The following is a 14,555-nucleotide window of genomic DNA, read 5'->3' on the forward strand; positions in this document are numbered from 1 at the left end:
TTACAATACCCCACTGCTTCCTCCTAATTTAAGCTGAGAAAATAAAATGTGTCACTTCCTTGAGATGCAAAGTTCTGAGCTATTTGGATCCAGAAGTTCTCAAAGTGGCCTATTTTTAACAAGGCCTGACAGCGGCAAAAGTGGATGCAAGGTGCACAGCCCCATATTAATGAGTCCTACGCCAACGATTGCCTCAGGATCCAATTGTAACTCGTGTGCAATTAACTTTTAAACTGGCAATTAACTTTTAAACTTGCTAATTAAAGAGGGACTTGGAACTCTATGTGTTTATTTTCATAAACATGAAAATAAATATGTGTACTGTATTATCGGAGCGCATTAGCCAATGGCTGTCATATGTCTCTATTAGACAATGCTGATATGCCGTCGCGATCATTAAGCAATAATAGTTTACTTTACAGCTCATGAACTACAGGATCAACAAATTAAGCTCACTGATAGCGCTTGGATGCCAAGCGATGCATCGTGGTGCAGCAGGGTGGAGAGGATGAGGAGGAGGCGGAGGAATGCAAGGCTTTATTGTGTCTGTCACATTAAACGATACTGCCGCCGCACAAGCTGTAATGAAGACCACTTGCAAAGTCATTTGAAAGTCAAATCATCACCGTCTGTGAATTTCAATGATGTGAAATAGAAAGAGTATGCTGCAGGCTTTATGGAGGGAGGAAGACGAGGAGGAGGCGGAGGCGGTCAGGCTCCAGGAGTCAAGGAGTCACTGTCCTCGTCTCAAAGAGATGATAGATTAAAACAATCAGGCCGATGCTGCCGTTTGACTTACGAGGGTTGTGGGGTTTTGTGTGCCAACAGGTGGATGACTTGGATTCCAAAATGGAGGAATCCCAAATATGGGTTCCCTCCGAGGAGCCCATCGTTGACCTGGCATTCCTTTACCAGTCCAAGATCTGGGAATTCTGCCAAGAGCTGTCCATCCATTGGATCTATCCCTCCCCCCTGAGCGGTGAGGCATTGGGAAAGGACGTTGAAGGGAGGGGCTTCTAAACTCAAACCTACTTAAGACACATTTGGGCAAGGTTTCTCATTAATAGGTGGAGATGTCATTTTATAATAATAATAATAATAATAATAATACAGTAAAGTCTCATTATATCGATATCGGTTATATTGATAGGACTGCATATTACGATACTATCTTCATTTCCCGGCAAATTTCTAGTCTTTTATGTATAATTAGTTCCGTTTAGTACGATACCGGGTTATTACGATAATCCAGTTACTACGGTGCCGTTTTCATCTCCCACCAGCCATTTTGATCTGCTTATATCGATACAAAAGCAGCTTAAGATGAATCGATATTTGCTTAAGGGTTTCTATACAGTACCACCATTAGCGATATCTGTATCGGTCACACAGTTGGTCACGTGACCAGCTTTCGTGTCTTGCACAGTGTAGCAGAGCTGCAATAGTATACTACTTACTGTAGTCTTCTTATACATTATACAATTGTTCAACACCAATTTCAACCATGGGGAAACGTAAGAATTGTGACCTCGGAACGAAGTACAAGGCAATAGTGGCTGTCGAGGAGAATCCAACAATGAGCAAATCCTCCATCGTGAAAGAGTTTGACGTGCCGCTGAATACTTTATCAACGTAAGTAATGTAAACGTTGCAGTTTTTGTTTTCCCTACATGTATTTAATTGTGTTGTATTCAGATATCTTTATCACTTGCAATAATCATTGTTTTTCATACAGTATGTACATGCTGGCGTTCGTGGTTTCTCTCGTGTGTATAGAACAATGTCGAGTGCTACTCAGAGTCACGATTGCAAGAGTGCGTTATGAAAATAATAAATGCCGTTTTTATTTAATGCTTAAGTTTATTTTTCACTTCACTACAGTACAAAAGCATTCTAGATACGCAATCCATGAACTCAAGGAGAAAATTACATGCCATATCAAATATCCCCCTGTTATTGCCCCCTTTTAATGCAGTTCGGCGCAGGATCGGACATATCGACAGTCACAGGGCATTTTTTTCTGCGGGTGAGCGGCGGTGTGTGCGTGTGGTGTACAGACGCTCCCCAACTTACGAACATTCAAGTTACGACGTTACGGTACACATGAACATTTTTTGCGGATACAGTATGTCGAAAAATGTTTGGACAGAGATGCTGTAAATTACATTTTGTATTGCGCACCTTTTTCGGACCGAGCTCACTTGCGATTGGCTGCGTACTATGCTTCACACGCACGTACACAGACATCAGAAGTTTCAAGGGCTGGATGTTGACGCGACAGACACCAAAGCTGACCAATCTGCGCCCGGCTATGCTCAAGTGTTGCCAACGAGTTCAGGCCCCGATCCGCCGAGCTCGCTTACGATTGGCTGCATAGTGTATGTGAGCGGGGAGGAAATCCCTCTTCCCAGTCGACGCTCAAGGAGGACGCGATGCATAAGCAAGTACTTCCCCGTTCAATGTTTGACTTAAATATATATTCCATACAAAATATAGCACTGGATCAATTTAAGATGAAATTCACCTTACGAACGACCGCTCGGAACGTATCTCGTTCGTAAGGTGGGGAGCGTCGGTATATATTGAGGCGCAGAGTTCAAATCCGGCTCCGGCCTTCCTGTCTATTGTTTGCATGTTTTCCCCGTTCCTGCATGGGTTTTCTCCTAGTACTCCGGTTTCCTCCCACATTCCAAAAACCCGTGGCAGGTTACTGGAACACTCTAAGTTGTCCTTTGGTGTGATTGAAAGTGAGAGTCGTTTTTCATCTGTGTGACCTGCAATTGGCCAGAAACCAGTGTCCCGCATCTACTGCTAGGAGACAGCTGGCATAGGTTCCGCCAATCCACACACCACCCCTGAGAGGCACAGCAGTGCTAGTTAAAACTACATAATTCACCATTTACAAAAGTAATTAAATGAATATTTAGCACCGTTGAGTTGCATGGGCCATCTGAAAAATCAATTGCCCACCACTGACTTGCAGAATGTGACCCTGTAATCAAATGGCTTACTTAGCACAGTTAACTATGACCGCCCCTTGGACTCCATCCTGTTTCTACACCATGGATTGCTTTAGGACATACTTTAGCGGACAGTCAAAGTTGCAAGTTACAGCTCCGCGGCACAGAGATAATTGTCTTGCCGCCGGGCCTCCTACAAACGTATAGGGCCATCATTTCCCCGTCAATGTAGCTGTTAGCAGGTAGCCAGACTGGTCGAGACAAAACAAGTAATGCTGTACTTACTTTTATATTTGAACTTCAGAGGCATTCGTGGCGGGTCACATGACTTCAAATTGAGGCGACCTGGCCTGACCGATTCTTAGTGAGCAAAGACAAGGTGACAGACTTAAATTTTAGTGCACTGAATGTTGCACTCAAATCCAGTCCTGACATAATCAGACAGCACAAAATAATTAATGCGATTAGCTTCAGGGAATAGACCTCTGCTCCATCAACTCAGATTACCTTCAGGGAATAGTCCTCTGCTCCCCCAACTTTAGGGCCGGGACCTATCAAAGCAGAGGTCGGCACTGCCACCTCTGGACATTAGGAAAATATATAGGGCCATAGATACCAGCACTATTTTAATTGGCTGACAAAACTTTTCGGATGAGAAGCAAAATGTCCAACACCTTCAAAGAAGTACAGATGACGGCTGTACGACTGAGACACAGAAATATTCTACATTATAATCCTCAATATTGTGATAGCGTGAAGAGTTGACAAGAAACTCAATTTCCTCAAATAGTAGCCAACCTTCTTATAAATGACAATTAGTCAACATGGGTATTATCCACTTCAACGGATTAGCAATTCCCTCAGTAAAATGCCTCCCATTGTCAACAGGAAAAAAATAAAGCTAATTACCTCAGTGAGTAAGTTATGAGTCACTGACAAACAGTAACGGCACAACTAAGGAATGTCCAAAATAATCACTTCAACTCATCAAGTTGACCCGTCAGTATACGTATATGTCAAGTTCCACTTGGGACATGCACTGTAAAATGCTGGTGATGTTTTTTTAATTATATTGCAAAATTGGATTTGTACAGATATAACATAGACAAATCCTCATAGCATACTTTTGTTATGTGGATTACTGTTGTGTGAAAAGGGAATTCAATTCATTTTAGGCTTCTGTTCCATCTCTTCAGAGACATGTTTGAGACATGAATCCCTTCTTGTGGCTTTCTGCTGATTGCTTGTCATTCAGGATTTCTGACAGTTGAGTAATCAAAACATCGTGAGAATCTTACTTGCGTTTCTGATTCAGATTCGGAGCTGGAGGAAGAGGAGGTGGAGCACGTGGATGCCCCCGACACAGAGGTGAAAGGTCATCGTTCCACCCGGGATGTGGATTATCACACTCCTGTGAATGATTACGTAAGTGTGCTGCGACATCCGAGGAACCTACCGCAAGTTACAGTCGAGTCACTTCAATTAGCTGTGACTCCGGCTGCATTTTGTTCGCATATAAATCGCTCACTAATTGATGTGAAAACTGACTTTGTGCACCACAGGGCACAGCAATTGCTCGACGTGACTGTTTAACCAAGACCGGTTCATTGAAGAGTCCCTTAATGTCCGTCCATTAATTGATAGAAACATCCAGCCTCTCCAAGGCAGCAAATTGTGCCTTAAGTGCCTCTTTGTGCCTTTTCTCACTTAGCAGAGCAACGCACGACACAAAGAGCACGCTCAAGGTCACTCGCTACTGCGCAAATAAGTTACATTTACCAACAAGGCTTTAATCGTCAAAGTGTACTACCACATGAAGGGAGAAAGACATACGGAATATTTTGCTGTGTCGCATCCAAAACGCTCAGCAGTGCAGGATTAATTAGCCACGACTGCGTGAGAAAAATGTTTTGGATATCGACATAAAGGAAAGCACACTGCAAACCATTACAATGATACACATGTGACACACCACATTTATCATTGGCCACGAAAGGAGAGGCGCTGTCTCTTGACGTGGGCAGAAACAGGATTTGCTCTAATGGTCACATTTATCAAGCCAGTCTCAGAAACACATCTCAACACTCCTTGACTCTTATTTGTGAGAACAATATGTGCCTTCATGAATTTAGTTGGAAAAGGGGCTGTGGGGCGTACAAGGGCCTATCCTAGCGGATGTTTTTGGATTGTGGGAGGAAACCCTGAGAAAACGTACCAGGATGTTCTCCCTGTGGGAGAACATGCATTTCTCCATAAAAATATTTTAAATCCCTGCTATGCACTTTACATACATTTCTCGGGCAGGCATTCATATTTTGTCCAATTTATCTCTGTTTAAAAACTCCAAAACAGTCGTTTTTAACCTTGTTATAGGTACAGAACCGAACCAGTTCATATGCACATTCACCACAAATGAGCAAACAATATTTCCTGCAGCACTGATTGGACAAGCAATGAAATGTGATTATCTGCAGCCAGTGATGGGCAAAATGGGCAAACAGGTCTGTCGAATTAACTGATTCCCATCTTAAGTCGATTCTTTGTGTGTGCGTGTGCAGACAGATGGGTGGATGGGCAGGTAGAGAGACAGAGAGATAGACAGACTGAGAGACAGACAGACAGACAGACAGACAGACAGACAGACAGACAGACAGACAGACAGACGGACAGACGGACAGATGGACGGACGGACAGGCAGACAGACAGGTGAAGCGATGGACAGGTGAAGGGATGGACAGGTGGAGGGACGGACAGGCGGAGCAACGGACAGGCGGAGCGACAGAGCGGCGGAGGGACGGACAGGCGGACAGACGGACAGGTGGACACACACACGGAGACACACACCGAGACGCACAGGGACACACACAGGGAGACACAGGGAGACACACAGAGAGACACAGAGACACAAAGACACACAGAGACACATTGACAGACAGAGACAAAGACAGACACAAAGACAGACAGACAGATATGATGACAGACAAGTGTCCAGGCCACTGCCAAATGACTAAAGGAACTCATCATGAAACATGCCATAATATGGAATTTACCGACAGGAATGAAGTATTGACGTCGTAACTACCGTAAATTGCAAATGTCTATGAAAAACCCTTCAAGGCATAAATATAAAACAATCCAAATTAAAACCCAATGCCAGTAATAGCATGACTTCCTTTTGCAACAAAATCCCACAAGACTTTGTTTTTAAATAATAAGGTTAATAATGTCCACACAACCCAACCGTAAAACACCGAAAAACAACATCACACAATCTGCTGCAGGCAAGATTTCTCAGTGCAAGACTCTAATGGGAAAAAGAAGTCAACACTTGAGTGCGGCTTCTCCACCCAGAGCACATTTGTAAGGCATGATAGCCATTCGGGTCCTTGCGACAGGCTGTCAGATATATGGCGATGACCTTTTACACAGGTGCACATGCATCACACCCTCTGTGGTCCAAACGAAATAACTGCCACAACACGAGGCTGATGGGATGGTGCCACTGTCCTTGACCTCGAGAGCAAGGAAATGCTCACAAAATGGGCAACAATCGACCACTCCTTCCCCAATTAAAAATAAAAATGAAAATTCGAATTTGTTGTCACAACTTTTAATAAGAAAACCACCAAGTTGTACAAAAATACATACGTGCTGTAGTGTTTGTGGGTGAATGAATGACATCAAGGGCTGTGGCCAAGTTTGTCTGTATGAGTTTAGGCCTGTAGTTTTCTCAGATTGTATTTGTTTGTGTCTTTGAGTATTTGTCCCGTTCAATAAATGGCTGGAATTGTCTTGCCCACATGCTACGACAATCAGAATTAGAGAGCAATTAATTGTCCCACAATGGGTAAATTTGCAGTCCACGGCAGCAATTCGAAAGTGGATGGGCATGGGGGATGAAAGGATAAAAAACAAGATATTCTTAGCATAATAAAAATGTCAGAAGATTGAGGTGTATACTGTGCAAAAAAAAAAACATAAAAGTTTTTTGAAACACTGTCTGGGCATGTTTTTTGAGCGTTCATGGCACTTTTTTAACTCTTTGTAAAAACAAATAATGCAAAATCATTTAATGAGATGAGCAAAGGCAATAGATTACACAAAAATATCACCCAGTATTCTGGACTACAACCAATCCCTTTTTTGACAGTTCTCTAAACAATGCTGTTTTTTTCCAAACTTAATTTAGCTTTGCACATCAACATCAAAAAGTATTTCCAAAAATGTGCATCGAAAAACGAACATGCATGCACGTTGAAAAGTTGGATTACTGATGATGACAATGAATTGGAATTTACGGTTTACATTTGTCCTAATAGTCAACCGTAATGATTGAAATCCATCAATGCATTCCACACTTGTTGTTCATGAGAGAGTTTTGCTAAATAAAGAGCTATGGCGTTATTCAATTACATCGGTGCTGAGACGCTGATCAAAGATTGGGCCTGGATGCTTCACAAAAGCAGAACAATGGGCATGAACATCAGCCCGCATGTTTTTGATGCAAGAATGAATGCGACAGTTTCAATTCTCGCCCTTAATGTGTTGTTTAGATGAACGCTAACAATCGTCTCATCACTTTATCTCCCTGCAGTTTGGTTCTGATCATTTTCAGGCTATGAGGATATTGAGAAAATCATCACATTCTCAATTCATATTCGATGTTATGCCGGCCATCGGTATTCAAAAGATGGCTTTCTGCTACTCTTGTCTCTTTTTATTACTGGCTGGGCTTGCTTATGACAAGTGGCTAAGTCGTCGGGTACGGTGGTGACGGGAACAGACTGTGATTCTCGTTGTTGTGGGACTTACTGTTGTTGATACGGTTGTTGTAGTGCCCATTGTTTTCTCGTCCCTCCCTGGTCGCTCAACCCCTCTTTCTTGTTTTCCTTCTACTCTCTGTCCCGCTGCCCCGTGTCTCTGCCTTGACACTAAACAAGAAAAGACAGACACAAAGTCTGTTTTCTGTTCCAGGATTCTTCTATTCGGGGACTTGTTGCCCTTTTTTTTCTCGACCTGCTAAATTTATAAAGTCCTGTGAAATCACTTCTGCTGTCAGTCGGTGTGACTTCAATAAAACAAACTTGTTTTCCTTGTTTTTTGCAAGCAGTATATCCATGAAACTTGTCAAACGCCCCCAGGAAAACGTTTCTGTCGTTAAATGGCTGACAGTTTTTGGAGGTGTATGATTGCATACGCTTGTGCGCTCAAGTCAAAACATAGCACAGGAGGCTAATGGTTCTTACTCTTCATTAACGCTGCTTGTTTGGGAGCGACTGCCTCAGATTTCCCAAGGTGAGCCATTCTTATCGCCGCCATTCTTGTTTCCACTGGAGGAGGCGACTCAAAGCCGCAGTGATTAATATGTGCCAGCCGTTTTAAGAGACGAGCTCTGATTAATTGTCTTTAAGGTACAATGCTGCCTTTTGGCTGTTTGTTTGATTTGTTTTTCTGGCGCGTCGTCATGTGAATAAAACATTTTCTCTATTTTTCCCGAGCAGTGTCCGACTGTTGTGTGAGAAGCAGATAAGATAATCATTGGTCCATTGAGGGGTTTGCTGTTGTTCCTATAACAGATTGTTGACAGCCGGCTGATGACCCTGAAACTTGACTGAAACAATAAATCATGAGAAGCCTCCCTCTGCATGTCGCGATGATAAATCAAACGCATGAAAACAAGATATCATCCGTCGCAGCATCTCAGTGTGTTTTAGGCCTCATAAGTTTAGAGTTTTACTCGATTTATCAGAGGTCACGTCAGAAGCCTCCGTGTATTTGGTCATGAAAAAATATTGTCAATGGCTGTACAAATAAAATGAGATTTGTGTACACTACTGTGACTGATGCTCATTAGCTAACCACAAATGTGTATCAACTTTTAACTGTAGAGAATCAAAATCAGACCACATCAAAAAGTAAACAGGTACTATCGATATCGATTGTCATTTTCATGCGATGGATTATATCCCAAAGTAAAAAATAAGTTTCTTTTCTGTTCTTTTACAGAACAGTAGAAGAAGGCAGGTTTGACCCAATGCAGTGAATATCAAATAGTTGTCTTGGTGCAACACACAACGATTCACCATCGCGTTATTTATGTGTTTTCCTTCTAATTTCGCCATCAACACGGATCAACACAAAGTTTTCAGACCAAACAAAGTACCGCAAAATGCATTGTGCGTCCTTTTCTCGGTCAGAGGCGTTCCTTCCGTGACGTGACGTCAGGACTCGTCACCAACTCAAAAACAAGACTTCCTGAATATTCAGCGCAAGTCTTAAAACGTAAACTATACCTATATGCGGTGGAATCTTTGTAAAATACGCTCAGTAGACTTCATTTGAAGCGATTTTACAAATTATGGACACAACTTGACCGGGGCGTCGGTTGTTCTTTAAGGTTTGAGTCCTGGTCTTCATGTGGAGAGTCATAAGAATCAGTTTTTTTGTTTTATTTGTTTTTGTGTGTTTGTCCAGTTTAGCAATTCAGTGAGTGACTTGTATGTGCCACTTGGCCAAAGTCAGCTACGAGCAACACGCCCTGATTGTTTCAGAGGAGACATTTACAAAAAAACATGGAAACGTGCAAGGTGGATGGAGGGCGGTCGAGTTAAGTAGCACTTTTCCGAAGCCCATTAGGCGTTGCTCTTGATCAAAGGTGCGGTCCCTGCGAGTCTTCTAGCGCGTGAAGCAGCCAGCACAATGATCAACGCCAGGGGTCATTAAATCTACCTAATTTACCTTTCGTTTGGACTCCAATTGGCCCCTCTATAAATTTAGAGGCAGCCAGCGAGTGCAAATGAATGAATCCTTGTTAGGCCATCATTAGCCTGCTAATTGCTTTAGGAATGCAACACATACTTAAAGTCAAGGTCATGGGGAGGGTGCTCATTTGGATGCCAGATAGAGAAGCTACCCTGACGTCGCGACAGAGTTATGAGGTCAGAGATGAATGAAATTGTGTCATTCTGCAGCTTTAAGGCACGTTAGAGCATTTTGATGGAAGATGTCTGCAATGGACGAGAGAGAAATGACACCTTGCGCATGCAGGTGTGCGCATCACTGTCATCAGCTGACCATGCTGGAAAGGTCAAGGGGAAGGCATTATGTTTGATTTCACTGAAATTTGATCAAACGTCCCATTCTTGCTTTGTCATGGCTATCGATTATTTTCATTGAATTGTACACATATTCTGCTGACATATGAAAGGCCCGAGTTCACTAAATACGCCTCTCACTTGAGCGCTCACACCTTGAGGAGCCACTATCATCACCTTTGCCTGCTGTGAGGTCCCTGTGGGGAGCTCTCTGATTTCCATTAACATATTATGTGCCTAAAGGGACAGAGAGATAAAATGTTTCCACACCACTCAGAGTCAGCAGATGTATGGTACAAGCAAATAATGTGTCGCTGCCATGAGTAAAAACGTCATGAAAAAAAAGAAGTCCAAGATGGCAAGTGCTCTCACGAGACTTGCTTTTTTTGTGTTGTATTTGTGTTTTCTTTTGTCACAACTGTGTTGTTGTGTGTCATGTGGTACGGATTCATTGTTTTTCAGCATTTTTGACATTCATCAAGGATGAGACTGTGCTGAGTGGTTGCGCCTTTTCATCAGCACGAATATGCCAGCACTGTTTTTGATTGGGAGAAATGTCAGTGCCATCAGACTGTCATCGCTGTACAGCTCTGGGGTGATTTTGCTTTTTTGCGTCTGTAATTGGCTGCATTTTCACCGCTCCGCTTTGTTCAACGGAAAGGTCGATGCTGTTGACAGTCTGAGGCTAGTTGGATTCATGGCTTGAGGAGCCCGCAATGAGAAGAAAGGAGCATCAGCGCTAAACGCTGATGCGCATGTGGAACTGTCGCGGCTTGGAATTGAAGCGGATTTACGTGGGACAGGAGACGCGAGTGAGATGGTCTCTTTTCGTCAATGGATGCTAGAACTTTGTGTTTGCATTCAACATTTAGCTTGTAGCAGACGTGCACTTTTTCACCATGACGTCCTTGATCCACTGGTGAAAAGGACAATTTGATCCTCTCCTCTTTCATCTAGAACTATTTCACACAGCAAAGAGGGTGCATAAAGTGTTTAGGATTTAATGACTGTCTGTGTCTATTGTGTTGTGTCACATTATGTTATTTAGTTTTTTGTTGTTGTTGTTGTTTTGACTTCAAGATGGCACCGCGAGAGTGGCTGTCTTTACAGCAGGTCCTGTGGTTTGTTTTTCTACTTCTTCCTTTCCTTTTACTTTCATCACTTTGTTGCTTTGAAATGTAAATGTCTCCACTGCAAGACTAATAATGGCCAATCCAATGACTATGAAAAGTCGTTGGAAAGTCATTTTAAAAAAGACACAGTTGTCTACTCCAGCCATATGAGAAATTAACATTGCTTGCAGCGTGTTTCTTAGTATATACAGTAAAGTCTCGTTATATCGATATCGGATATATTGATAGTCCCGGTTATATCGATACTATTTCTATGCACGCACGGAGAAAATTACATGCAAACAGGGTCGGATATATCGATAGTCCCGGTTATATCAATATTTTTTTCGGACTCCCTTGAATATCGATATAACGAGACTTTACTGTATATGTAAACAAAGTCAGCTTTTGCCAGCAAAAGCCCTTTCTGTCTCGTTTTTATTGATTTTTAGCTCTTGCGAACAAAAAGCCAATGCTCTGCTAACTGTTCTCACAAAAAGTTAATTTTATTCACTTTTTGCTCACAAAATTATTTTTAATTGGACCAACCAATGTTGTAGTTCAGAGCACTAAAGTATGGCAACCAGTATAAACAAACTTTTGTCTGATTAAAGAAAATCTTTTTTTGGGGTGGTGGAGGTTCTTAAAGTGTTACTGAGCATAATATTCCATCAATATCCATACAAAATCTGTCAAAATGTTCTAAAATGGCTACCAGTGAAGGCTTTGCAGTAACGAAGTACTTGTACTTTGATACTTCTTCAGATTTTAAAATTGAACTCCCGATGGCGCATTGGTGATAATGATGCTACGTCATGTCCATCCATTAACAGAGAGCTGTGGGTCTGGAGCTGGACAACCGCCTGGACGAGCGTGGTTACTGCTGCCAGTACTGTCATCACGGTTACCGCTTCTGCCGTCGCTACCACATTCCCCTCGGTGGCTTCAACCCGTGGCCGTACTACTACCTGGGAGGCCACGTCGTCTGCCAGGTGGTGATGCCGTGCAATTGGTGGATCGCCCGCATGCTGGGGAGAGTCTGACGGGGGGGGGGGGGGGGGCATTGTCCACCTTCAATTGTTGCTTTCTTGCATTTTTCACACCACTCGTGAGATGAAAGTGGACCGACAATTGTTAATTATTTCCTGAGCTGAGTTTTTGCCGGAGGCGTGCTTGTCACACTTAATGAGCCCTGCAGCATTTTAAAGGCTTTCAAGGCAGCCGTCATTGATCATTTCCTTTCCTTCTATTTCTGTGTCTTCATATATAAATGCATGCTAGGAAGTTTGGGCCATGTCAAAATTTTAAAAAGAATGTTACATGTTTGTTGAAATTGACTGCAAATACCGATACAGTGAAAATGAAGAACAAATGTATAACAATATGCTAAAATACAAGCACTTAAGCTATGAGGTGTATTTTACTTTATTAATGATATACAGATCTACTCCTCAATTATCACTTGTTTGTCTTCCAAAAGCACATCACCTTTCAATCTGATATAAATAAATTATATCTAAGAAAATATTAGCTATCACCCATCCTCAAGTGTATTTCAAACAAAGCTAAAGAAAAATGTCTCCAAGTTGTCACAGTTGGCTTTTCTGTCTTTTGATAAAAACGTCTTTGAATATTAAACATGACATTGTCTGTCATTTATAGAATAATATGAGCGCCGTCAAAGAGACACGACTTCCCTCGGGTGCATTGAGTAAGCGCTGATGCATTTTGGGATTGAATGTAATGCAAGCCAGCTCATTCTACACTGAAAAAAAATGCACACTAATCAAGTACAGTACATACCTAATGCAAAGCAATGCAGGAATGTGCTGCATCTTGACCTCAGTGTCTTGTGGTAATGTCATTGAAATAAATGCAATTTTCTTGCGGATGAAAAAAGAGAGAATGATATATTAGCTCATGCAAATATGTATGGATTGAGCTCAGGCTGCGGCCACCGTATTGTTATTTCTAAATCGATAATGCCAATGGCCCGGAGCAACGTGTCGAGTAAAAAGAATAGTGGCGCAATTTAACAAATGCAATAATTGCGAGCATATGTCAAATATACAGACAAGCATTTTGCCTGAGGAAAAAAATGAGGCGCTTCAGAAAAGTTCACACAATAAGTTCATTTGTCTTTATTTCTACCTTATCATGAGCTTTATTGTTGCTATTATTTAATCCTGCTTGTCTGGATACTGCTACACTCACAATGTCGAGGAAAATGATTTTCTTTTTTCATCCCCCTCAAGAACCCACTACTGGTTGTTCGGGTGTCTCACAAAAAGTCTCCCAGGACTCTTTTGTGTTGTTGAGGGAGTCAATTGTCAAGGAAACCCGAGAGTCTCTTTGAATGCTGAATATGTGTATTGAAGGCTGCTCACTGAGCACTCATCACTTTCACGCCACTTTCAATACTAACCTCAAAATAAAAGTTTTAAAAGCATCTCTGGTGAACACAATTCAATCTGAGTGTCATTGGAAACTATTTCGGCCTTGTGTAAGAGCTTTTTTTAACTCTAACGCGTAGCACTGTATAATTCAAGAGGTCCAAAAATGAACGTAAAACTAATTAGTTACCTGACTTATACATGTTCTTGCAAAGAGGTACAAATATATATATATATATATAAAAAAATATATATATATATATATATATATATATATATATATATATATATATATATATATATATATATATATATATATATATATATATATATATATATATATATATATATATATATATACACTCAACCGCTTTTTCAATCGGTTTGACAAGACGCCAGCCGCCCCCGGCCCACCGTCAACTTCACCTGTAGCTGCACCTGCACCAACTCTCACTGTGGCCTTACCCTCCCTGCCCCCTCTCACGACCAGCTTTCCACAACCAACATCTGCCGTCCCAACCGTTGCCACACCCTCAGCCGCCACTCTGCCTCCTGGTTCCTGCCTGTCTGTCACAACTGCGCAGGTGAGGAACCAACTGAGGAGGATGCAGGTGAGGAAGGCAGCAGGTCCGGATGATATCAGTTCCCGACTCCTCAAGACCTGCTCCGACCAGCTGTGTGTCATTGTCCAGCACTTGTTCAACCTGAGCCTGAAGCTGGGCAGAGTTCCACAGCTGTGGAAAACGTCATGACTGGTCCCAGTACCCAAGATTGCCAAGCCCAAAGAGCTCAACAGCTACAGACCGGTGGCGCTGACGTCTCACCTGATGAAGACGCTGGAGAGACTCGTCCTCGCCCACCTGCGACCGCTGGCAAGCTCATCGCTGGACCCGCTACAGTTTGCCTACCAGCCCAGCATCGGTGTGGAGGATGCCATCATCTACCTCCTCCATACGGCATTGCTGCACCTGGAGAATGCTGGGAGCACGGTGAGGA

General features: G+C 42.4%; 1 protein-coding gene across 1 annotated transcript in view; it reads left to right on the plus strand.

The window, feature by feature from the left end:
- The window catches only part of tnmd (tenomodulin), a 59,018-nt gene extending 45,429 nt beyond the window's left edge, over window positions 1–13,589 (plus strand). Inside the window, exons 5-7 of the mRNA XM_089016727.1 lie at window positions 829–979; window positions 4,276–4,385; window positions 12,000–13,589. Of these exons, the coding sequence (XP_088872853.1) occupies window positions 829–979; window positions 4,276–4,385; window positions 12,000–12,209 (471 nt within the window). The 3' untranslated portion in view covers window positions 12,210–13,589. The remainder of the gene's footprint in view (window positions 1–828; window positions 980–4,275; window positions 4,386–11,999) is intronic.
- The last annotated feature ends 966 nt before the right edge of the window (window positions 13,590–14,555 follow it).

The sequence above is a fragment of the Hippocampus bargibanti genome, linkage group LG02 (genome assembly GCF_051943395.1).
Source record: "Hippocampus bargibanti isolate YZ-2025 linkage group LG02, ASM5194339v1, whole genome shotgun sequence".
NCBI lineage: Eukaryota > Metazoa > Chordata > Actinopteri > Syngnathiformes > Syngnathidae > Hippocampus > Hippocampus bargibanti.